Below are 27,307 nucleotides of genomic sequence, written 5' to 3'. Positions count from 1 at the left end.
ACAGTGAATACATCTTCGTAATACAACACACTACTGAAACTTCAAATGCCTGTGACGGGATTAGTGGTACAAACGCTGTATAGGTTTCAGCTCAGGAGAGGAACTGAGTTTGATATTCGGTAAATTATTATGAGAGTAATATTTTGGCAACATATTTCCTGTTGCAAGATGCTGAAAGCATGGTTAAAGACAGTTTGCCGAGAAACTATGACATCTTGATCAGTCTTCCTCGTAACAAACCTTGACACGACGATTACCCGCTGGTAGTTGCTATAATGCACTAAATTTTAGAACCGGAATTGGGTCCTCTTTTGGGTTAGGCTCTAACGTACAGTTTCTGATCGCGACACGATGCACCAATGTCATTGTTTGAATTCCACATTTCTCCTCAATGCCTCATAGACTCACTAGCCCATTTATAGTGATCCGTCCGTCGTATTCCAGAGGAATAGGCTACGTACCGGAACCGGTTTCACCATCTACCTTCTCTTACGAATGACAGAAACATCATTGTCTACTTCTGGCTGAGCTTTGCTATGTCTTTAACAAGCTTCACTCTCGGCTTATTCCAGGTGTTTGTCCTGTGTCCAACAGTTAACAAGTGTCTCTGTAACATTGTCAACACTATCAATGCTTTCCTCATCCATACCCATTCCTGTTCTCTTCCTTCGATCTCAAGTACTAATTTTACCCTGTAATTCCTCAATCTTCCCCTGAACCATCAGCTTTTTCTACACATCTGATTCCTTCTGTACTAGTTCCATATAACTGTTAGATGTCGTTATTCATATTCGAGACTAAATTTATTATTTAACACTGTCTTAATAAGGCTGATATTCCTGAAAATCATATATTCATCATTGCATCACCATTATCGCCACCATCACCATACAATCATTTACTATCCGTTCTGCAATGTTAATTCGCTAACGTTATCTGGTTAGGTGTGTGTGAGAGCCTCATGGGTCTAACCTTATAAGCTGAAATAAATTTATAAATAAATTTGCGTCCATACCTTTATTCTTGTAAGTCTCGAGACTTCAATCAATGATACCTCACTTTCATCCAACAAGACAACCGCAGTGATGGAGTGTGTTTATCAGCAATCGGTTGATAGAGCCAGGGAGTTTATAATTTATATTGATATCGAAAATCGTAGGTTGAGGACAGTGGGGAAACCAGAAAAAGGAATCCAAGCGTTTGAGATGCGGGTGTCAGAGGGAAGCTCAAAATTAAATGGAATGATTAGATAAGAAGCGAGGAGGTTCTCCGCAGAACCGGGGGGTGGGGGGTGGGGGGGGGAGGGGGGGATATAAATATGTGGACAATACTGATAGGAAGAAGAGACAGCATGATACAGCAAATGGTAAGGGCATCAGAGAATAACTTCCACGGTACTTGAAAGAACCACAGAGTACAAGAAGTGGTGGGATAGAGCCTGGGATATTTTCAACAAATAACTGAAGATGCTAGGTATATGCTCTTAGTATAGAGATTGACAAAGGAGCAACCACATTAAACTAATAGGAGACCTAATAAAAAAGAGGAACATCATTGGCGTGACGCGCTGATTTCACTAAACAACACAAAATACTCGTTTAAATGACAACGATACCTAATTTTTGAATTTCAGGGGGAGGGTTTAGATAATAATGTAGAATTCTAACTTATTTTCCAGTTTTTGAGCAGCCGTACCTAAGATAAAAATCCAACAGCAATTTCCTTAGTAGTTTTTGAATAATTACTGTCCAATAAAAACCCACAGCTGGAGAATACTGTTTTACAGTCACTAAAGCTGCACGTGATATTATCTCGAGCTCTTAATGTCGAGATAAGCCCTCGCTTCTCCATGCTCCATTGCCCCCGCGAGAAGTTTAATAGCAATAACACTGATCTCTGCTCTCTAGGTCCGTGATTCCAGCGCCAGGCAGTTACGATATCCGCGGTCTCTAAGCCGTTCTCTAATCCCGGCACTTGAGAAGCTTAACTACGCGATAGTCAAAATAAATTTAACTTCTAATCTGCGCTTTGGTCCCAAGGCAAAGGCACTGCGCTCCACTGGGAGTGGCAGGCGCATTCCATTCGTTGAGAGATTCGAGGACACTGGGCTAAAACATATCACAGGTAGAAAACACTTCAGCTGCTGCAGAAACGCCTTGTGTTCTTCGAGTAAAAAGTTATTCTTCGTACTTCAATAGTGTTGTAAACTATGTCGATGAGTTTACAGAATGACAGTAGAAAGTGAAGATAAGGTATACTACTGATACTACCGGGGCCATTGCATTGCGGTTTGCTTTTTATAAGCAGAATCCAGGTCAACTGTGTGACCAGAAAGGGGGCAGGGGGAGGCAGATGCCTAACACTATCCCCCTCCACCCAAGCCCCCCCCCCCCCTCCACCCACTCCTCACGCACAAAAACCGAACTCGCACCCTGCCCCGCAAAACAGACACGTACTAACTTAGTGTTAGTTCGAAGACATAGAGAACATGTAATGGATATTCACTAGAAGCAATTCTACACAGAGCTGTTTGTCAAAAAAATCTCTCATCACTCTAATAAAAAAAAAAAGAAAAAAAAATCCTATGGGACTTAACTGCCAAGGTCATCAGTCCCTAAGCTTACACGTTACTTAACCTAAATTATCCTAAGGACAAACACACACACCCATGTCCGAGGGAGGACTCGAACCTCCGCCGGGACCAGCAGCACAGTCCATGACTGCAGCGCCTGAGACCGCTCTGCTAATCCCGCGCGGCTAAATCACTCTCCCTGTTGCTTAGAACAGGTGCATGCTCTTGCTTCAGGCTGTGAAGTTTTGAGCATTTCTTCTGATTTACATTCAACTCTGGACTTCTAAGGCATTGAACAAGTGCTTCCACGATTCTAGCTTACGAAATGGTATAAGTGAATTTTCAACGAAGCTATAGACGAAACAACATAAGCCAATGTGACAGTAACATTTTGTCTTTGGAGTCTTCAACCTTCTAACTGGTTAATTAGTTAAAAAATGGTTCAAATGACTCTGAGCACTATGGGACTCAACTGCTGTGGTCATCTGTCCCCTAGAACTTAGAACTAATTAAACGTAACTAACCTAAGGACATCACACACATACATGCCCTAGGCAGGATTCGAACCAGCGACCGTAGCAGCAGCGCGGCTCCGGACTGGAGTGCCTAGAACCGCACGACCACCGCGGCCGGCGTTAATTAGTTAGTTAGTTATTTAGTTACAAGTAACCTCATCCATAATTAATTAAAGATTCGAACTAACACGTATAGCACAGCTGAAAATGGCTGTTCACATAAAAATTAATGCGCTATATATTTGACGTTAACCATGTAAGCGACAACAAGTTTAGAAAAGGTTTGAAATTATGTTACATGTTTGTTGGAAGTCGCTTAGGTGCTCTCATTACAAACCACTGCTTAAGTAGGATCTGGATAATTTGCACTCCTTTCTCAGAAAAGCTAGTTTCTCACACATCTCAATATTTAAGACGTCATATATCCTGAACTATGTGTCACACAACGATCCAAACTGCCGGAACATTCAGTGGTGTTACGTGGAAACTCTACATAATGCGTTGTGGATAGAGTAGTGAAGGAGTAAAAAATTATAAGGAGCGATCAAAAAGCTTGCATTTGAAGGCCACACAGTCCAGAATGGGTATGCCCATCAGGGAAAATAACCATGAGCACTGAGGCTATCATACCACTGACGCACCAGGTTGAAGATACCCGTTTGGTGAATGAAGGTCTCGTGCTGCAACAGGCAGCTGCACATCCTCGTCCGACAGCAATCGTCGACCCTTGAAGGCCTTGTTTAAGGGACTGAAGGCGTGATCATTGCATCAGGACTGTAGGGCAGGTGCTCGGGTCTCCCTCGCTGTGTGAGGCTGGCCTCTCAAATCGACCGGCGTCTTTTATAGAATAGCACCAGCACAGAAATTGGAGCGCCGTCCCACAACGTCCCACAACATGCTGCCCCATGCACAGTCTTCATTCTTAGACGAATGACTATCGGTGTTTGTCCTTCGGTAGTCAGGAAATAAGTAACAGCACGTCGGTCCTGTTAGCACGCATTTGCTAATGACGTCGTCATAGTTCACGTTCCCACGTTTATCGCTCGAGAGATGGAAATACACGTTGTTGTTGTTGTTGTTGTTGTTGTTGTTGTCTTCAGTCCTGCAGCTCTCCATGCTATTCTATCCTGTGCAAGCTTCTTCATCTCCCAGTACTTACTGCAACCTACATCCTTCTGAATCTGCTTGGTGTATTCAGCTCTTGGTCTCCCTCTACGATTTTTACCCTCCACGCTGCCCACCAATACTTAATTGGTGATCCCTTGATGCCTCAGAACATGTCCTACCAACCGATCTCTTCTTCTAGTCAAGTTGTACCACAAGCTTCTCTTCTCCCCAATCCTATTCAATACCTCATCATTAGTTATGTGATCTACCCATCTAATCTTCAGCATTCTTCTGTAACACCACATTTCGAAAGCTTCTATTCTCTTCTTGTCTAAACTATTTATCGTCCACCTTTCAATCCATACATGGCTACACTCCATACAAACACCTTCAGAAACAACTTCCTGACACTTAAATCTATACTCGATGTCAACAAATTTCTATTCTTCAAAAACGCTTTCCTTGCCATTGCCAGTCTACATTCTATATCCTGTCTACTTTGACCATCATCAGTTATTTTGCTCCCCAAATAACAATACTCATATACTACTTTAAGCGTCTCATTTCCTAATCTAATTCCCGCAGCATCACCCGATTTAATTCGACTATATTCCATTATTCTCATTTTGCTTTTGTTGATGTTCATCTTATATGCTCTTTTCAAAACACTATCCATTCCTTTCAGCTGCTCTTGCAGGTCCTTTGCGGTCTCTGACAGAATTACAATGTCATCGGCGAACCTCAAAGTTTTTATTTCTTCTCAATAGATTTTAATACATACTCCGAATTTTTCTATTGATTCCTTCACTGCTTGCTCAATATACAGATTGAATAACATCGGGGAGAGGCTACAACCCTGTCTCACTCCCTTCCCAACCACTGCTTCCCTTTCATGTCCCTCGACTCTTATAACTGCCATCTGGTTTCTGTACAAATTATAAATAGCCTTTCGCTCTATATTTTGCCCCTGCCACCTTTAGAATTCGAAAAAGAGTATTCCAGTCAACATTGTCGAAAGCTTTCTCTAAGTCTACAGTTCCTAGATACGTACGTTTGCCTTTCCTTAATCTAGCTTCTAAGATAAGTCGTAGGGTCAGTATTGCCTCACGTGTTCCAATATTTCTACGGAATCCAAACTGATCTTCCCCAAGGTTGACTTCTACCAGTTTTTCCATTCGTTTGTAAAGAATTCGCGTTAGTATTTTGCAGCTGTGACTTATTAAATTGATAGTTCGGTAATTTTCACAGCTGTCAATACGTGCTTTCTTTCGGATTGGAATTATTATATTCTTCTTGAAGTCTGAGGGTATTTCGCCTGTTTCATACATCTTGCTCACCAGCTGGTAGAGTTTTGTCAGGACTGGTTGTCCCAAGGCCGTCAGTAGTTCTAATGGAATGTTGTCTACTCCGGGGGCCTTGTTTCGACTCAGGTCTTTCAGTGCTCTGTCAAACTCTTCACGCAGTTTCTTATCTCCCATTCCATCTTCATCTACATCCTCTTCCATATCCATAATATTGTCCTCAAGTACATCGCCCTTGTATAGATCCTCTATATATAAGTAAACCACACTCATCCCTTGCCTACACGTCGTTGTATATATACAAGCATCGGAGTCGTGTTACGTTGTAATATACGGTGCAGCTTTTGATCGCCCCTTATAAAACGTCACGCCCGATCCTGCAGTTTTTCTGTACGAAGAGCAAAAACATAGTAAGCAATAAGTTTTTTTCACTATTTTGGGGGCGTGTCAGCAATAAAATGCTTCGAAAATTTAGAAATTTTGTATAAAATTATTTGGAGATCATTAAATGCTCTCATTCCCATTCACTGGATGAATATTGTCTGGGTAACTTGCGCTGTCTAAAGACACATACGCTGTTTTTAAATTTAATACTCGACATTATTTATTAAATCTCTAACGTAAGATTATACACCTCTTAATTGGCAGCTTCTTAAAATTTTGAATCAGGTCAATAATTACATGAAATATTGAGTCATATGTTTTTTCTGCTGAAAACTGTTGGATAGACATTTAGTAGTAGAGACATGTGCGTTCTGTGCATGTTGATTGCGACCTCCCCCTAAAATGTGGAAAGGGTCAGCTGTACACTTATAGTACATATTCTCAGTGGGAAATATAGACGGCAACATGCTAATCATTTACAAAAATTCTAAGGTTTTCTTCATGCATACAGTGATTTTTACTTAACTACGCTTTTTTCTCTGTCTCTTTTCAAAACGCGCGCTCACTCACTCACACACACTGTAGGTGGGCTGTTTAGGTTTTTATGTTGGTAATATCAAGCAGCGCTCTGCATGAAAATCACTGGCTGTGCTGTGTGCAGTCTGTGGCTGGTTGCCATTGTTGGAATATTCGCTATTGTAGTGTTGGGCAGTTGGATGTGAATAGCGCGTAGCGTTGCGCAGTTGGAGGTGAGCCGCCAGCAATGGTGGATGTGGGAAGAGAGATGGCAGAATTTTGAGAGTGGACGATCTGGCAGTGTGTCCATCCGAAAGAGTAAATTTGTTATACTTGATATCATGAACTGATATGTATATGTTGACTTTTGAACATTATTAAGGTAAATACATTATTTGGTCTCTATCAAATGGCTCTGAGCACTATGGGACTTAACTTCTGAGGTCATCAGTCCCCTAGAACTTAGAACTACTTAAACCTAACTAATCTAAGAACATCACACAAGTCCATGCCCGAGGCAGGATTCGAACCTGCGACTGTAGCCGTCGCGCGGTTCCAGGCTGTAGCGCCTAGAACCGTCGGCCACTTCGGCCGGCTGGTCTCTATCAAAATCTTTCATCTGCTAACTATGCCTATCAGTAGTTAGTGCTTTCCTTAGTTATATTCTTTTATTTAGCTGGCAGTATTGGCGCTCGCTATGTTGCAGCAGTTCGAGTAACGAAGATTTTTGTGAGGTAAGTGATTCATGAAGGATTAGATTATTGTTAGTCAGGGTGATTATTGAAAGTCAGATTGCGTTGCGCTAAAAATATTGTGTGTCAGTTTAGTGTTGATCAGAATAAGTAGAGAGAGAAATGTTTGAGGACGTTCAGTTATACTCAGCTGAATGAAAATCAAATAGCGTAAGGGGTTTACAAGCACAGTAATTCATCAATTTTCCAAAGGGGACGTTTCAACACACACACACACACACACACACACACACACACACACACACACACACACAAAATAGTCATAGTACCACACATTTAGAAATTCTTCTGCGGAGCAGATATGATTTCATTTTGTGTTTGAAGATAACTTTTTTGTCTGTTAAACTATGTATACCGCTAGGTAGATGATCGAAGGTCTTAAGCAGCTGAGTTATGTTATTTTCCGGTAATAACACTTCATCCATTGAGAATACTGTAACGCTATGACGGTTAGGGGAAACAATCAGGATTCTGTGACCTTATTCCTCCAAATTAAGAAAACGCGATTCACAAAATCTTTACCTCAAGAGATTAGGAGAGTAATCTTTATCACACATTAGAGGTACGTAAGCTTTTAAGGACATTCTACCAAAAATTACGTTTCCACTTCTGTAATGTACGACATTGCCTATACATTTGTCTTGCGCGTCATTTCTACGAAGAGAAGAGATGCAAAAATATTCGCCAGTTGACGGACCCGCAAACTGAAAATTAAATGGCCAAATTAAAATGATTAACTTTCTAATTTAATTACGCATTCCTTAGGACAAAGACGTTCTATTTGCGTTTAAAGAATAAATTATCATGGTCTCCCCGTAAAATATTTCTGGCCGCGAAAATTAATTATGGAACGGCACAGAATTTTCGTTATTTTTTTATTTTCTAAAAAAAAGTTGTTATCTAATTGTAGCCTGCATTATTTGAGTCTAAATTTATCGTCCGAAAATTTTCCCGAGGCAGAAGTATCTTCACTTCTGTGTTACGTGTACGTTCTTATTCCCGTGTATTTTTACTAACAAATGGAATGAAAAATCTCTCGCAAAATTCGCATGGTCAGTATTTTAAGGGTTTTGTATACAACGAGAACTTTAATGATCGTTTTATTCGTTTCGCAATTAAAATTTAATTGCGTGCTGTCAGCGAGTGCCGTGTCGTACTTCTCTTTTTTTTTCTCTCCAGTCTTTTCGCCTGCCTTCAAATGACGAGCACCTCTCGCACGAGACCACCTTCGTGATTCAGCGCTTTGTGAGCAGCGGAGGCGGTCACGTTTAGAGCGGAATGCCCGACGGGAAAAGGAAGGGGAATAATGAACATGAACTGCTTTCGTCAAGCTTCTTGCGCCCGGCAGATTGCCGTAGGTACGACGTTGTAGCGAGCTGAATGTCAGCGCGAGAAACGCAACTGGTAATTTACGTATCATGCAAACACTGATTTGATTTATGTGCTTTGTTCAGTTTAGAACAGTTAAATTGATGTTTACTTTAATTTAGAGCGTCTGATAGAGCAATTCAAGCGAACTGGCCAGTTACAAAACAGCCGCGTGCCGGAAAAGTGGTACTGCTGATTCACAAAGCGACGGGAAACACACGCATTTGGTATGATGTATGGCCAATATTTGTCAGGAACACGAGCAATTTCCTCGCTTAAAAAAAGAGAAGAGTCCGTTTATGGTCCATTTATAAAATGATGAGATCACGAGAATCCCCTAGTGGAAGTTCTCTGAAACGCACTTTTTAAACTTTTTTTTTCATCCCCTACTATGTAATTTACGTAGGAAGTTCACCGACTCGTGATTCGTATACTGAGCATCAGACAGTTATTTTGCAATGCACATGCAGATCGTATTTCACTGGAGCGCATGTGAACTCGGGACGTGCGATGTTGGTAAACCAATTTTATCATAAACACTTAAATCGATGGTCGAGCATAATAATTGATTTCTAAAACATCGAAGTTTCCGACGTCAGTAGCAAACGACAAATCTATGGAATGGCTTTAAAATCAAAATATGTAACCTAATGTGACATTTATTAATCAAAATTTACGGTAATAACTAACACTGATTATGCTTGGCGTTACTGAAGTATGGAAACGTTCTAGAATAATTTGAAAGTATAGAAGTAAAAACTTCAATAGGCAAGATCGCTAACTTACTTTTAATGACCGGTTTCGTCAGTCTAACCGAAATCGGTCATCAAAAATAGTCATAGTTACAAATATTCCTATTAAAGTTTATACTTCCTTATTTTCAGTAATTAACATTTCAATATCCACCATTTTTGTTGAGAAAAAGGGTCATTATGAGAAAAATTTCCCCTTCAGTCTGTTGAGCCACTGACAGAGAGCGTATCTTCCTTTTGAGAACAGTCTTTCACAAATAGATGTGGCTATACGGCTCAAATATTTAAGATCACTTTTTTGTAGCTTTGGATTGGTAATACTTACGATGTCATTCCTACTTTCACAGGATATTTTTTACGATACTGAAGCGATTTTTTCAGACGGTGCTGTAATGGTAGGTTCGTATCTGTTCCAGTTTGCATATTATTCCTCTTTTGTGCAGTTTTATACAGGGTGTTACAAAAAGATACGGCCAAACTTTCAGGAAACATTCCTCACACACAAATAAAGAAAAAATATTATGTGGACATGTGTCCGGAAACGCTTAATTTCCATGTTAGAGCTCATTTTAGTTTCGTCAGTATGTACTGCACTTCACCGCCAGTTGGCCAATGGAAGGAAGGTAATGTTGACTTCGGTGCTTGTGTTGACATACGACTCATTGCTCTACAGTACTAGCATCAAGCACATCAGTACGTAGCATCAACAGGTTAGTGTTCATCACGAACGTGGTTTTGCAGTCAGTGCAATGTTTACAAATGCGGAGTTGGAAGATGCCCATTTGATGTATGGATTAGCACGGGGCAATAGCCGTGGCGCGGTACGTTTGTATCGAGGCAGATTTCCAGAACGAAGGTGTCACGACAGGAAGACGTTCGAACTAATTGATCGGCGTCTTAGGGAGCACGGAACATTCCAGCCTATGACTCGCGACTGGGGAAGACCTAGAACGACGAGGACACCTGAAATGGACGAGGCAATTCTTCGTGCAGTTGACGATAGCCCTAATATCAGCGTCAGAGAAGTTGTTGCTGTAGAAGGTAACGTTGACCACATCACTGTATGGAGAGTGCTACGGGAGAACCAGTTGTTTCCGTACCATGTACAGAAGTAAAAACTTCAATAGGCAAGATCGCAGGCACTATCAGCAGCTGATTGGCCTCCACGGGTACGCTTCTGCGAATGGTTCATCCAACAATGTGTCAATCCTCATTTCAGTGCAAATGTTTTCTTTACGGATGAGGCTTCATTATAACGTGATCAAATTGTAAATTTTCACAATCAACATGTGTGGGCTGACGAGAATCCGCACGCAATTGTGCAATCACCTCATCAACACAGATTTTCTGTGAACGTTTGGGCAGGCATTGTTGGTGATGTCTTGATTGGGCCCCATGTTCTTCCACCTACGTTATCATGATTTCATACGGGATACTCTATCAGCGCTGCTAGAACATGTGCCTTTACAAGTACAACACAGCCCGCATCTCGTGGTCATTCGGTAGCGTTCTCGCTTCCCACGCCCGGGTTCCCGGGTTCGATTCCCGGCGGGGTCAGGGATTTTCTCTGCCTCGTGATGGCTGGGTGTTGTGTGCTGTCCTTAGGTTAGTTAGGTTTAAGTAGTTCTAAGTTCTAGGGGACTGATGACCATAGCTCTTAAGTCCCATAGTGCTCAGAGCCATTTGAAAAAATTGAACAAGTACGACACAACATGTTGTTCATGCCCGATGGAACTCCTACACATTTCAGTCGAAGTGTTCGTACGCTTCTCAACAACAGATTCGGTGACCGATGGACTGGTAGAGGCGGACCAATTCCATGGCCTCCACGCTCTCCTGACCTCAACCCTCTTGACTTTCATTTATGGGGGCATTTGAAAGTTCTTGTCTATGCAACCCCGGTACCAAATGTAGAGACTCTTCGTGCTTGTATTGTGGACGGCTGTGATACAATACGCCATTCTCCATGGTTGCATCAGCGCATCAGGGATTTCATGCGACGGATGGTGGATGCATGTATCCTCGCTAACGGAGGACATTTTGAACATTTCCTGTAATAAAGTGTTTGAAGAAACTTCCTGGCCCGCGAAAGGCAAAGGTCCTGAGTTCGAGTCTCGGTCGGGCACACAGTTTTAATCTGCCAGGAAGTTTCATATCAGCGCACACTCCGCTACAGAGTGAAAACCTCATTCTGGAAAGTGTTTGAAGTCACGCTGGTATGTTCTGCTGCTGTGTGTTTCCGTTCCATGATTAATGTGATTTGAAGAGAAGTAATGAAATGAGCTCTAACGTGGAAAGTAAGCGTTTCCGGACACATGTTCACGTAACATATTTTCTTTCTTTGTGTGTGAGGAATGTTTCTTGAAAGTTTGGCCGTACCTTTTTGTAACACCCTGTAGTGTTCATTCCATAAATCAGATTTAGTTTCTCTGTTTTCCCGTAAAGTGTCTGGTTCCGGCGTAAGTTCGCAGTGCTTTTGTTTTACGTGTTGGATTCCGGTTGCTATGGGTTTATTTATTGACTGTCAAAGACTTTTGCTCATCAACAAAAGATGTTATGCATCTTGTGGAACGGCGGCGGTGGGGTGTATTACAAACTGCTTCCTCGAAATGTAGCTATCACTGATGACATTTGTTGTTGACAACTGAGACGTCTTGCAGAGACAATTCAAGAAAAGAAAAAAAAAGAAACAAGAAGACAGCGTGAAGTGATGCTACTCCACGACAAGGCCCGTCCGTATTCAGCTAGAGTGGCAGAAAACACAGTACAGGAGTTGGGTGGGAGTTCATTGCGTACCCATCTTATTCACCTTACACTGCACCCTCAGATTTTCACTTTTCCGCTCTCTATCGAACAACTTTCAGGGAACTTCCTTTCGGGTTAAATTGCTCTCCGAACATGTCTCGACGAGTTCTTGTCACGAATCTAAAGTTGTCCCAGCGTTGGGAGACTGTTGTAAATAGCGAAGGAGAATATGTTATGGATGACTAATGTCTCTGTTGCGTGTATGCTGTGTTTATTAAACTTATGGAAAAACGCTACGCACGTGTGCACCAATCCAATATCAACGTGATTTCCACACTACTTGACACAACGAAAGGTATATTAGCCCACGCTTAGCTACAATAGGAAACGTTAGTTACTTAAAAAATAAAAACTATTGCTCTCGACCCCCCCCCCCCCCCTCTCTCTCTTCACCCAAGCTCACATCCTTCATTTTACAAGTTCCGAATGTGTCGAACTGCGGTCGTTATGAGAAATGTTCAGGAAAAGATCCGTTTAAATGATGAAAAAGATTATTGTCACTGGTAGGAAGTAATCTGTTCTTGGCTAGCATCGATACAAGATTTTTTGTCTGTATCATCGATGTTTTAAACACGTCTATCGATATTCGAATATCGCCCCATAAACTCCCAACATCAGTAGCATCGTACATCCCCAATTTGAACTAACTGATCCAAATGTATGTGACAAACCGGCAGATCTTACTCTGTATCTAAGTTATTTTTTAGTTCACAAATAGTTTTAATTAAAATAGTATGCATACTGTAAAATCAGATTGGTATTGCTGTAGCGAAAACCGTTTTAGTGGACATAGTGGAGAAATTTATTTAGTGACTAGCTTTAAAATCCATTCAGCTGAGGAAACAGATGGCGAGTTGAACGCACCGGGAACTCTTCTAAAGCTTCCAGGCGGAGGGATACAACTGGAGGGAGCAATGTTCACTAGTTTTTCTTCCAGGACATCCCTCAGGGAGGTCGAGGTAACCCTGTGTCTCTGAACAGTGCCATCTATTTTTCCTTATTGCAAGATGATCGTCACGACAACGTGATAGCGTTTGGGCTCCCAAAAATCAGTCCCACTAATAGCAGATTTTGGAGACATATGTTCAAAGATACAAAACAGAAACTAAGTGATCGTGACAAAGGGGCTGGGAGGCTATGTAAAGTCCTGTCCCGACAGACACAGGCAGAACTAAGCAGATGGTCAGCGAAAGGAGTCGCCCGTCTCATTTATTCGCTTTATGCCGCCCCAGGCCTTCCACCTACAGATGGGGAGAGCGCAATAAAGAGCTGCAACTTGTTGCAGATACGAACTTCCATGCTAATGTGCGAGAAATTGCTTTTGCATTTGTTTTCCGTAACGGTCTTACTTTCCGTGATATTTTGATAACCTAGAATGGCACGAAACTGCTTGTGTAAGTGGGTGCACTCTAGCCATGCCTTTCATTCCCCCTCATGTCAACAACTCCGTAAGATAAATTTTCGTTTTTCTAACCACGGTGGCGTGAACTTTCGTTCCGTTAACCTTGCTGTGGCACTTGAGAAACCCACAACTCACTGTGATAGTCTCCTCAAGGGTATGTAAGAGTTCCACGATTTCTTACTCATGGTTATTCATTGTGCATTCACACATGTCACGTGTAGGTGCAAAGATCGATTATTGACGCTAGGATGTTGGAAGTGTTGGGTCAGGGATATTGTTGCTCGGTTAGTAGATTCGCCGTGCTTGAAATTCTGAAGTGGGTGGAATATGAATGTATGACGTAGTGGCTGAATATGTCACCCACATGTGTCAGTACACCTACATAATTATAATGACTACTGAGAAAAATATATTTGTATTGAAAGCGAATATCAGGACACAGGTAGAACATTGCCAGTTTTGGCGTCAGCCATGCCGGCCAATGGATTATGGGGGAGTAACAACAGAATAATGCGTGACAGTCCTTCATTTACTTGATTTGTGTTGAGAACAGACGTAGATAATCTTCAAGGTGAAGGGGTCACTGTCTTCCACTGCATTTGAAAAGAATATATTGATTCAGATATTGCAAACGTAAAAAAGACCTGGATTTCCAAAAATCTTATATTTTTTAATCCATTATTACTATACAGCTAAAACTTCTTACCAGAACGTATCATCCTTACCCACCAGACATGGTAACGACAACAAGTTCTCTTTGATCGCGGAGTAAATGATATGTTTACAGCGTAGCGTCTTAGGTGTTTTCTTATTTGATCATTAACATTATCATCTTTCGCTTTATTCCTTAAAGATTCCTACTACAGAATTTTGTACCAAGTGTTTCACTGCACTAATTTGTAAATATACGCGCTTACCAAGGTTATACCATTGCCGGCTACAATGAATCTGAGTAGGATGACGCAGCATTTGATTACTGGAACTTTTTTCCTTTTTGAAGTTGTTAGGAAGGCTTGTGATTGTATTCCAGAACGGACAAGAGGAACTGGATAACTGGCTGTATCAAGTGTTGTTCAGAAGTCTGATAACTGACGTAGATGGTCCAAATAGGAAAAATGGAGTGGGTTTTGTCGGTGGAGGTGTTTCTCAGAGTCTTTTTTTCTTACAAGTGAATTAAATGGTTGAACTGGAATGTTGTCATTAACTTCTTGGCGACGGAGATCTGCAGTCTGTCATCCTATCTTTTCGTAGAAAACATTAGTGACAAGAGCAGTGCCACAGGAGGGGAAAGGAGCATAAAGAAAAACAGTGCAGTGAGAAGCTGTGAACTGCACACAAGTTTATTAGTATTTTTTTTAGAATGATCGCTTTTAAAGCAATCTATGTTTAGCATAGATAAGCACCAGATAAGCATTTGAGATTATATGGGATACAGAAGAATAGCTGACTTGTCATGTCTGACGAACCTCTCCCACAGCGCATAGCGCCCAGATACGAAAGAGTTTCGTCGGATTTGGTTCTCGTAATCTTTTTCCTCTACATCTCCATATGTATTAAGCTAGCCACTATATATTTACTGTTCTTAAGCCGCTGTAAAAGTCTTAATATCCCCCTACGCGAATTATACGATGGCGCCAATGCAATTTTTGCACAGTCCTTGTCCATTATTGTCTTCTTAATTTATGCAGAATGATTTTAGGAGCATAATGTTGTCTTTCTTCTAAAGATTCCCATCTAGGCCCCTTCAACATCTGCACTACAGCGGTAATTACCTTATAGCCGGTTTGTGAATTCTTTCACTATCCTCGTCAAATGTAACAGGTAAAGATGCCACATTCTGATACAGTGTTCTAGAACAGATACCACTAGCATCTTGTATGAGGTTCGAGCTTTAATTGAGTCGTTTTTTTTTCTAAATATTGTTAAATCGAATACTATGGCTCCGCATGTGTACAGAGTTGCATTTTTCCAACGCGGAATCTGTCCATCAGAGCACTGTCCATCAAGTCTTTCGTGCGGAGACCAGCGACGACGGGAAGCGTCGGTTTGTTTCCCGTTACGAGCAAAATGATTTTCATTGCGGAAATTTGCGTGCCTTTTCGACTGGGCGGTCGCAAATTAGTCCAGGGCGATATTGGTTTGATCGTTGTGTATTTGAGAATGATCAACACCACATAGTGTAAAATAACAAGAACTCTGTTTGCATAGACGTGGCTTGGGCTTAAGATCTCTCTATTTCAAGGTTCATTACTGTTGACTCAATGTAGACACCTCGCGCCACTGTCGGAAAGACGATTTTTTGTTGTGAGTTCCTTACTTCACACAGCAATATAGCAAGTAGCCTGTGCTGAGATGAGGCCAGTTTCCGTTTTCTAAGTTTTTTAAAAATAATTTCTGGTGCATTTTCAGTACTCCGATGCAGATCTGTGCTGCATGCAGTTTTTCTTGACTTTGAAGATTATCTTTGTAACGACTTGTGTCTCGCGTTTAACTTGGAAATAATGCACTTCAAAGCAGCTGAAAATCTGATTTGCAGCCTGTTAATATGCGTACCGTATATTCCCACTATTTACTGTCAATGTTTTTATACTCATATTCAGCCCCATGTAGTGTATGTGGGTTAAGACTATGACAATAGAGATAGCGACACACACTGAGGTGACGAAAATCGGGGATAGCGATATGCACGTATCCAGATGGCGGAAGTATCGCGTACACATGGTATAAAAGGTCAGTGAATAGGTGGAGCAGTAATTTGTACTCGGGTGATTCATACGAAAACGTTCCCGACGTGAGTATGGCCTCAAGACGGGAATTAACAGACTTTAAACACGGAATGGTTGTTGGAGCTAGACGCATGGGACATTCTATTTTGGAAATCGTTAGGGAATTCAGTATTCCGCGATCCACAGTGTCAAGAGTGTGCCGAGAACATCACCGATACGCAGTGGTCGATGGCCATGACTCATGGAGCGAGAGCAGCGACATTTGGGTAGAGTTGTCAGTGCTTTCAGACGAGAAACAGTGCGTGAAATAACCGCAGAAGTCAATGTGTGACGTACTGGGAATGAACCCGTTAGGATGCAATGGCGACATTTGGCGTTAATAGAGTACTGCAGCAGACGACCAACCTTAGTGGCAATGACAACAGCGGGGCATCGCCTGCAGAGCCTCTTCTGGGCTCATAATCACTTCGGTTGGACCCTAGATGAGTCTCAATTTCAGTTAGCAGGAGCTGATGTTAGTGTTCTAGAGTGGCACAGACCCCACGAAGCCATGGACTCTAATTGTCAACGAGGCACTGTGTAGTTCGGTGGTGGCTCCACAATGGTGTGGGCTGTGCTTGCATGGAATAGACTGGGTCCTCTGGACAAGCAGGTGATTGTAGATCATTTGCAGCCATTCAAGGACGTCACGTTCGCAGACAAAGATGGAATTTTTATGGATGCCAGTACGTCATGTCACTGGACCACAGTTGTTGGTCACTGGCTTAAGAACATTCTGGACAATTCGAGCGACCGTTGTGGCCTCTCACGTCATCTGACATGAATCCCATCGAACATTTGTGTGACACAATTTAAACGCCAGGTCATGTACAAAATCCTGCACTGGCAACACTTTCGCAATTATGGACAGCTATAGAGGCAGCACGACTAAATGTTTCTGCAGGGGTCTTCCAACGATTTGTTTGAGTCCAGGGCACGCCGAAGGGATAGTAAGTCCAATACTGTTGATGATAATTCTTTCACGTTATAAGGCCGTGGTCCATAGAATTCTTCTATTCCTAAAGTTTTGTACAATACTACGTTGGACATCCTCAGAGGTATGGCTGGTCCTGCTGAGTCCTGCCGACTGACGAGTCGGGCGTCGGAGAGCGGCCTAAATACCGAGGAAAGTGGGCGTGGTCTAGCTTGCACATAGTAGCAGAGAGAAAAATAGTCAAAGATAAAATGTAACTATCGATAATAGTCCGTCATAGATAAAAATCACTTATCGATTCCGCAACGACACTGACCATATCTCGCTTAATTTCAAGGCTTCTTCTTTTCTATTAAAATTATCTTTATGTTTATAAATTTCAATAGCCTCCCTATACAGTCGTGGATAATAGTTCGTGGTAGCACTTAAAACTGTAGTTTCAGAAAACTTAAGTACTTGATCACCTGACTGAAGTGCATGTTCCGCAACGGCCGATTTATCTGCTTTTCCCAGTCGGCAAAGACTTTTATGCTCCTTTACCCTCGTCTGCTTTTCGTAGTACCAATATAGACCTTGCCACAAGTACACGGAATTACCGCTAGATGCCATGGGTAACCCGTTGAGCCCTGCGATTGCCAATTTTTACATGGAGAAATTTGAACAATTAGTGTTGAATAAAGCAAATAAGAAGCCATGTTGTTGGTATCGTTATGTAGACGACACATTCGTGGTTTGGACACACGGTAAAAAAAAGCCTTAGACGAATTTTTTTGATTATCTTAACAGCGTAAACCCTAAAATTCAGTTTACCATTGAAGTGGAAAAAGACAAGGCTCTTTCGTTTCTCGATGTGTTAGTCATGAGACAAATCAATGGCAGTCTAAAACAAAGTGTTTCGGAAGAGCACACATACTGATAGATACTTACATAAGAACTTCAATCATCACCCACAACAAAAAAGAGGTGTAATCAAAAGTTTAGTGGACAGGTTAAAACGGATTTGTACGCCGGAACATCTGGATACGAAACTGAATCATCTGAAACGCCTTCGAAAAAAATGGGTACTCAAACAAAGAAATTAATAGAGATTTAAGACCTAATTACAGCAGGCCAAAGGACAAGGATGATACACAGCAGTGGAAGAACACAGTGTCTTTACCTTTCATTAGTAAGGTTACAGATCGAATCGGCAAAATTTTGCTGAAACATAGAGTGAAACCAGTATTCAAACCTACCAGAAAAATAGGACAAGTACTTCGTTCTGTTAGAGATAGAAGGCCATCATTAGCATCTAGCACTGTGTATAAAATTCCATGTACTTGTGGCAAGATCTATATTGGTGCTACGAGAAGAAGTGTGAATACGAGGGTAAAGGAGCGTAGAAATCTTTGCCGACTGGGAAAAATAGATAAATCGGCCTTTGCGGAACATGCACTTCAGTCAGGTGATCAAGTACTTAAGTTTTCTGAAACTATAGTTTTAAGTGCTACCACGAACTATTATCCACGACTGTATAGGGAGGCTATTGAAATTTATAATCATGAAGATAATTTTAATAGAAAAGAAGAGGCCTTGAAATTAAGCGAGATATGGTCAGTGGCGTTACAGAATCGTTAATGATTTTTATCTATGACGGACTATTATCGATAGTTACATTTTATCTTTGACTAGTTTTCTCTCTGCTACTATGTGCAAGCTAGACCACGCCCACTTTCCTCGGTATTTATGCCGCTCTCCTACGCCCGACTCGTCAGTCGGCAGGACTCAGCAGGACCAGCCATACCTCTGAGGATGTCCAGGGTAGTATTGGACGAAACGTTAGGAATAGAAGAATTCCGTGCACCACGGCCATATAACCCGGAAAAATTATCAACAACAGTACCATCCGGTCGTGAAAGCCTTCATTGTATAAGTCCGATACTATTTTAGTAGGTATCCCAAGACTTCCGTCTCCTCAGAGCACTAAATTATATGGGCCTACAATAACACTACATGAAACTAGTAAAGTAACTGCAAATGTCCGTTGTCACTTTCAGCCTCGCACGTGGACTGTGCAGAAGCGAGAGCGTCAAGGCTAGAATGAATGAAAGTTGCCGTCAGATGGCGGAGTGATGTAGCTACTCACCGCCGAAGTAGGCGAGCATGGCGGCGAGGGCGGTGGCCAGCAGGATGAGCGCGATGGCGCAGCACTTCCAGGAGCAGCGGCGGCGGCAGCGCTTGTCCACGTGGAAGCGCGACGGGCTGTACGCCGAGTAGGGCGCGGCGCGCAGCGGGAACACGGGCAGCGCGGGAGCAGCGCCCGCCGGCGGCGCCGCCGCCATCAGCGCGCACGCCCCCTGAGGAGTCAGCCTGCCAACACGCCGAAACGTCGCCGTCAGTTGCCGGCACAGCGCGTGCGTCCTGGTTCAAGGAAGTCTAAATATACAGCATTAATTCATATACCAGTAGCACATTTCAGTTTTACTTGTCAACGTTCGCGGATGATGCTATAATACGTAGAGTCGCCGCAACGCTAGTTCAGGAGAAACTGTCGCCGCCTGGGTGGCAAATCTCTCATCGATTCAGAGCTGGATAAAAACTAGAAGATGGACATGCAGCCCAATTTTTTTTCCTTTATTGTGATTTCATTCCCCTGTCCCATATGGGCAGGGGAGGGCTGTCAGCGGCACAATCCGCCGCTCTTGAGCCGAGTGGCATGACAACTTAAAATAAGAATAAAATGTTACGTACATAAGGCGATAAAGGGGAACTTAAAACAGAACAACGGGAGAAAATTGAGGTAAAAAATATAGACGAACACGGAGACGTTCATGGAGGACAGTTAAAAAAAAAGTCACCAGAAAGTTAAAAAACACAGCTGGCGATTATTCAAAACTCAGAGAAGGCACTGAATGGACATGCACACGTTAAAAGTCGTCAACAGTAGTAAAAACACTCCGGAACAACACACTTAAAACCCACTTGGAGCACACACGACGAACAATAAAACTGCCAGGCGGGACCTGCCGAGGGAAAGGGCAGAGATGACGGAAAAGGGGCAGCAGGGGAAGCGGCGGGATGAAGAGAGGGGGGGCATCAGTGGGTACACGAAGAGGCGGGAGACACGTGGGGCGGGAGAAGAAGAGGGAAGACAGGGCAGGGGGGAGTGCAGAGACACTGAAAGGAGGCACAAGATATATACAGCCCAAAACAGCCGCATCGCTAAGGAGTCCTCAAACGAACGCTGCACATGTGTACCTCCGCTCGCCGTAAGTACAACAGCAGAAGTTCTGTTATTGGACTGAAGAGTTTTTGAGGCTCCACTGATTTCAGATCCCCTTTATTTGCAATTATCACATTATACAGGGTGACACAAAAGTCCGTTAACATTTAAAAATGTACTAATCCACGTAATAATGTAAAAATTGACACACATGCGAGAAATTTGCATGGGATTTTATTGAAGTCTGAAGCGAGTGCAAAAATTGCCCAACAGACGTCGGTGGACAGCAAACCTCAATGACGCCGCATGAGAATCGTGTCTAAAATGAGCTGTGGTGGGAGAGGACGTAGATCATCCCTAGACTGGCTGTTGATCATCTGCTGGCTGTGAGCTGTGAGGTCATTGTGAGAAATTTTGGAACCTTGTGGGAAGTTGCTATGGGATCGAACATGCTGAGGTCATCGGTCCTTAGCCTTACACACTACTTAATCTAACTTTAACTAAATTACGCTAAGGACACCACACACATCCATACCCGAGGGAGAACTCGACCTTCCAACGGGGGGAGCCGAGCGAACTGTGTTAAGGCGCCTGAGACCACGCGGCTACGTCGATGTGTTTGATTGTGATCCGTCGATTGTCTCGAATGAGTTTGTCCGCCCGTTTCAATATTACAGGAGCTACAGCTGTGTGCAGCCGACCAGCAAACCGGAAATCGGACAGGATTGCACTGCCAGGCGATGATGACAGACGCCTCACCCGACGATTCATCGTGCTTTTGTTCACCGAAAGGTCTCCGTAGACATTCTGCAAGAACCTATGAATATCTGGGAGGCTCTGGTTTTTCGCCAAAAGAAGCTCAATGACAGGTCTCTGCTTGGAAGGGAGGCGGGAACATTAGGTTTAACGTCCCGTCGACATCGAAGTTTTTAGAGACGGAACACAAGCTCTTATTGTGCCAGGAATGGGGTAGGACATCAGGAGATCAAAACAAACTGCAAAACGATTTAGAAAAACTATCTGAATGGTGCGGAAAGTGGCAGTAGACCCTAAATAACGAAAAGTGTGAGGTCATCCACATGTGGTGCTAAAAGGAACTCATTAAACTTCGGTTACACGATAAAATAGTCTAATCTAAAAGCCGTAAATTCAATTAAATACCTAAGTATTGCAGTTACGTACAACTTAAATTGAAAGGAACACACAGAAAATGTTGTGGGGAAAGCTAACCAAACACTGCGTTTTATTGGCAGGACACTTAGAAAATGTAACAGACCTACTAATGAAACTGCCTACACTACGCTTGTCCGTCCTCTTTTAGAATACTACTGCGCGGTGTGGGATCATTACCAGATAGGACAGACGGAATACATCGAAAAAGTTCGAAGAAAGGCAGCACGTTTTGTATTATCGCGAAATATGGGAGAGAGTGTCACAGAAATGATACAGGATTTGGACTGGAAATCGTTAAAAGAAAGGCGTTTTTCGTTGCGACAGTATCTTCTCAGGAAATTCCAATCACCAACTTTCTCCTCCGAATGCGAAAATATTTTGTTGACACCGAGCTACACAGCGAGGAACGATTACCACGATAAATGGCTCTGAGCACTATGGGACTTAACTGCTGAGGTCATCAGTCCCCTACAACTTAGTACTACTTAAACCTAACTAACCTAAGGACAACACACACATCCATGCACCGGGCAGGATTCGAACCTGCGACCGCAACGGTCGCGCGGTTTCAGATTGTAGCGTCTAGAACCGCTCGGTCACTTCGGCCGGCAGATTACCACGATAAGATAAGTGAAATCACAGCTCGTACGGAAAGATATAGGTGTTCATTCTTCCCACGCCCTATGCGCGATTGGAATAATAGAGAATTGTGAAGGTGGTTCGATAAACCTTCTGCCAGGCAGTTAAATGTGATTTGCAGAGTATCCATGTAGATGTAGATGCAGAAATCGGTAGTGCCCTTTCAACGAAACCATCTCGGCATTTGCCTGGAGCGATTTAGGGAAATCAACGAAAAGCTAAATCTGGATGGCCGGACGCGGGTTTGAACTGTCGTCCTCCCAAATACGATACAATTGCGCCACCTCGCTCGGTATCTCTGCTTGGAACGCACCCCTGTCACAGAAGTTATTTTCAAGGCTACGTATTCGTGAAAGTGTAGGGGCTGAAGTTGGAATATTGCACAGTGCCCCACAACTAATTCCGCATTTATTTTTCAGCCGAAATTGGACGAGAAAAGAATGTGTTTATTGGACCGCGCTCGTGGATCTAACGAACGTATCGAGTAGCGTTTCGGCTGGTGTATCCCAAAGGACGTGCGGCGCTCGAGATGAGAACGCTATGTGGAATGCGATGACGCGTTAAAATTGAACACTCCCTCGTGTGTCTTTCGGAACGTTCTTTGCCGAACAACTATTGTTTCAGGCCGTGCGCCGTCACGAGCTATGCTTCCTATTCTCTGTTTCCTGAATGCCGCGGCACGGGAAGCGCCTCGGCAATGGATGGGTCTGGATTCTGAAAACAGGTCGCCCGTGGACAGAGTTCCGCGCTCGGCTCTTTACCTGCGCGCCTGCTTTGGCCGGCGTCGTTTAATCAGTGAGCCGGTCGCCGGACGGGCCGATGGGCCGCTGTCAAAGCACACGGCTTCATCTCCAAGTCTCTGAGGAACAACTTTTGCGCCGCCTCGCTACAACCAGCGTCACCAAAGAGCCCCATCTCCCCCCCCCCCCTCGCCCCCACGTTTGTGTGTGTGTGTGTGTGTGTGTGTGTGTGTGTGTGTGTTTGTGTAAACGCACAGTGTGTATGCTGTCGAGTCCGACTTGCGCGACACTGGCAATTAAAAGGCTTTGGTTGCTAAAGCAGAGGAACTGTTCATGACTTACTGCAGCGCATTGTAAATATAGAACTCTTAAAAGATATAGTGGCTCCTGTAAACTTCGATAAAGTCTTTTTCAACATTCAAGATGAATGGGGAAAACACGCAGCAATTAATTCAGATTTAGCGCCGTCCATTGTAACAATATAGCCTGCATGTGGACGCCCACATTCTAATACAAAATGCATGGAAGAATCAAGTTTGTTGAAATCGTCAGTCAGGGGATACGAGGTCTGCTGTAATTTCTTTATTTATGTTAGGGACTGAAGAGCCATGAACTAGAAGTCGCATTTCAAGTCTTGGATGGATTACTAGTTTCGGCTAAAAATCTAGCAGTCTTAATATCTAACATACAACAGGTTACAGAACCGCATTTATTGTTGTAGCAGGTTTCAAGAGATATGCACGAATTAATCAAAGAGTACGTAGAATAAAACATTCTTGATTAGTGGTGGTGGCATTACGGCTTCACTCATCTTTAAAATCTTTCTTAAAATGAAAACGGACATATACGACATAATTAAAAACAATTTTTTTTACCGTCCATGACAAGCCTAATTGAACGATAGTCATAAGACTGAAAATATACGTTAATATAGAGAACAGACGGTGAAAATAAAACAACAATATGTGCGTACGGTACTACCCACTAAAGTAACTAAAGATATCGTCTTACCAAAGGGTTTGCTAAAACTTAGTAACTGGCACAATCACATCTCGTAGCAGAGATCATCGTATATATGATGAGCTTATTTCAATAGCGGTACAAGTCCATTACCTCCACTTTTCTGTCTATAATCCTTCTGAAATTAATTATCAAAACAAACAGAAAGAAAGGTTCATCTCTAGCAAGAAGCCATATGCTTGAATATTTCTGGTACCTCAACTGCAGATTTTTAAGAGATGAGATGTAAATGAGTTTAAAATTGAATAGTTGACATCAATATAGCTCATCTTATAGCCCAACTTAAATAAGTAATGAAGAATCTCAAAAGGAATAACTTCCTCGATGTCAACCAACAAGGATTAAATCATAAGTCATGCGAAACCCAAGCAACATGCTGCACGGGATCGTTCTGCTAGGAGCAGTCCTAGGATGTAGCACTATGACGGTAGGACAGTATTATATTTAACAGTTATTTTCTGTTTTCATAGTTAGCTGCATAAATTTTACAAAGTCGACCTAACGTAATGACTGGACACGACAAATGACGAATACTTCATCACTATATCATCTCTAGGTGTAGTGTATTTCGCTAGTAATAAAAACGTCCTGGGTCCCGCGTTAGAACACAGCCACTAGTTAGATTTTAAATAAATGCCGGCCGTTGTGACCGAGCGGTTCTAGGCGCTTCAGACTAGAATAGCGCGACCGCTACGGTCATAGGTTTGAATCCTGCCTCGGGCATGGCTGTGTGTGATGTCCTTATGTTAGTTAGGTTTAAGTAGCTCTAAGCTGAAGGGGACTGAAAATAAATATCGTCAGCAATGGCGGCCGAAGACTTCGGTATAAGGATTTACGATCGTTCTACCAACGGCGTTGACAAAGAGGCCGAAGGAGCGGTCAGAGTTTCGTGGCTGCCTATTGCCGTTGCGGTGAAAAGCTGCCCTAAAAAGCGCAAAAAACAGCTGTGATTAACGCAAAACGCAATGAAAACCACTGCATTAAACACACATAATGTGTATACATAGGATATGTCGCCTTTAATTAAAAACTGTCATAATGGTCTCTCTATCGGGAAAAAAATTCCGAGTTACATTGATGTGACAAAAGTCATAGGACAGCGGTATGTACATATATATATGACAGTAGTATCGCGTTCAGAAGGTATAAAAGATGCATTCGCGGAACTGTCTTTTTAGGTTATTCATATGAAAAGGTTTCCGACGTGATTACAGTTGCATGGACGGGAATTAACTGACTTCCAACGCGCAATGACAGTTGAGGCTAGACGAATTCCATTTCGGAAATCGTTAGGGAATTCAATATTTCGAGATGCACAAAGTCAAGGGTGTGCCGCGAATACTAAATGCCAGGCATTGCCTCTCACCAGGGACAACGCAGTAGCCGACGGCATTCACTTAACTATCGAGAATTGGAGCGTTTGCGTGGAGTTGTCAGGGCTATCAAATAAGCAACAATGCGCGAAATAACCGTTGAAATCTATGTGGGTCGTACAGTGAACGTATGCGTTATAACAAGGCGGAGAAATTTGGCGTAAATGGGTTGTGGTAGCAACCGACCGACGCGAGTAGCCTTTACGGACAGCACGATACCGCCTGCAGCGCATCTCCTGGGCTCGTGACCATGTCGGTTGGATTCTAGACGACTGGAAAACCGTAGCGTGGTAGGATGAGTCCCGATTTCGACTGGCAGGAGATGGTGGTAGGATTCGAATGTGGCGCAGATCCCACGAAGCTATGGCCCCAAGTTGTGAACAAGGCACTGAGCAACTAGTGGTGGGTCCATAATGATGCAGGCTGTGTTAAAATGGAACGGAAGACGTCGCTGGTCCACCTGAACCCATCACTGACTGGAAATGGTTGTATTCGCTGCGTGAAGACCATTTAAAGCCATTAGCGAAGTAATTTTTATGGATGAGAATGCGCCACGTCACTGGGTGACAACTCTTCGCGATTGATTTGAAGAACATTCTGGACAATTCGAACGAATGATTTGGTCATCCAGTTCGCGTGACATGAATCCCATCGAAGATTCATGAGATCTAATCGAGAAGGCAGTTCGTGCACAAAATTCTGCACCGGCAAAACTGTCGCAATTATGGACAGCTGTAAATGCAGTATGGCTCAATATTTCTGCAGGGGACTTGCAAGGACTTGTTGAGTGCGTGCCACGTCGAGTTGCTGCACTACACTGGGGAAAAGGATGTCCGACACAATATTAGAAGATATCTTATAACTTTCGTCACCTCGGTATAGTCCTACCATTTCGATCTCAAATTTTCTGACAGGTGAGATGACCACCAGGAAAGATGGAATAATTAACGAAAGGGTACCATTCTACGAATCCGAACGTGGAATGTCAGAAGTTTGAATGTACTAGATAAGCTAGAAAATCTGAAACAGGTTATGGAAAGTCTGAGCACTGATATAGTGCGGGTCAGTGAGATGAAATGGAAAGAAAAGGAGAACTCCTGGTCAGGGGTCATATCAACAGCAAGAGGAAATGATATACTGGGAGCAGGATTCGTTCTGAATAGGAAGGTACGGCATAAAGTGATACCCTGAATATTAAATTTATATGATTGTTCTCATTAGAACCGACAGAAAACCAGCACCAACAAAACTGCTTCAAATATACACACCCAGACCATAAGCGGAAGTGAAAAGATAGATAAAGTATATGAGGACGCTGAACAAGCGATACAGTGTGTAAAGGGAGATGAACATTTAATAATCATCGAAGACAGGAGCGCTGCAGTAAGGGAGGGGGACAGAAGAAAGATTTAAGGGAGACTATGGGTTCTATAATAGGAATGTGCGAGGAAAAAGACTAATTGAGTTGGACCACAAATAACGAATACACTGTACAAAACTCAAAAGAGGAGGAAGTATACTTCGAAATGGAGTGGAGATACGAGGAATTTCCAGGTGGATTTCGTCATGTGGAGACAGAAATTCCAAAATGGGATTGTCGATTGTTAGGCTATCCAGGAGCAGATACAGGTTTTGACAATAATTTAGTGATGATGCTGAGGGAATTAGATTAAGAAATGAAACACTTAAAGTAGTAAATGAGTTTTGCTACTTGGGGAGCAAAATAACTGATGATGGTCGAAGTAAAGAGGATATAAAATGTAGACTGGCAATGGCAAGGAAAGCATTTGTGAAGAAGAGAAATTTGATAACATTGAGTGTAGATTTAAGTGTCAGAGTATAGATACTGTGACAATGAATACCTCAGCAAGCGGATCATTTGAAGAGGAACAGACATTTTTAGAAAGGACACTCTCAGAAGTTGGACAGGCACATATAGGTACAAAGAAAGTAGCTGCGAAGAAACCTTGGGCAACAGAGGAAATAT

At 42.7% G+C, this 27,307-nt stretch overlaps 1 protein-coding gene across 3 annotated transcripts in view; it reads right to left on the bottom strand.

The window, feature by feature from the left end:
• LOC126356171 (teneurin-a) overlaps positions 1-27,307 on the bottom strand; it is a 2,471,974-nt gene that overhangs the window by 288,859 nt on the left and 2,155,808 nt on the right. For all 3 annotated transcript variants that reach the window (XM_050006926.1, XM_050006927.1, XM_050006928.1), the window contains one exon: positions 19,299-19,522. In XM_050006926.1, the coding sequence (XP_049862883.1) occupies positions 19,299-19,522 (224 nt within the window). The remainder of the gene's footprint in view (positions 1-19,298; positions 19,523-27,307) is intronic.

The sequence above is a fragment of the Schistocerca gregaria genome, chromosome 3 (genome assembly GCF_023897955.1).
Source record: "Schistocerca gregaria isolate iqSchGreg1 chromosome 3, iqSchGreg1.2, whole genome shotgun sequence".
In the NCBI taxonomy this organism is placed as follows: Eukaryota; Metazoa; Arthropoda; class Insecta; order Orthoptera; family Acrididae; genus Schistocerca; species Schistocerca gregaria.
The sequence above is the reverse complement of the archived record's forward strand: the minus strand, read 5'-3'. Positions and strand labels throughout refer to the sequence as shown.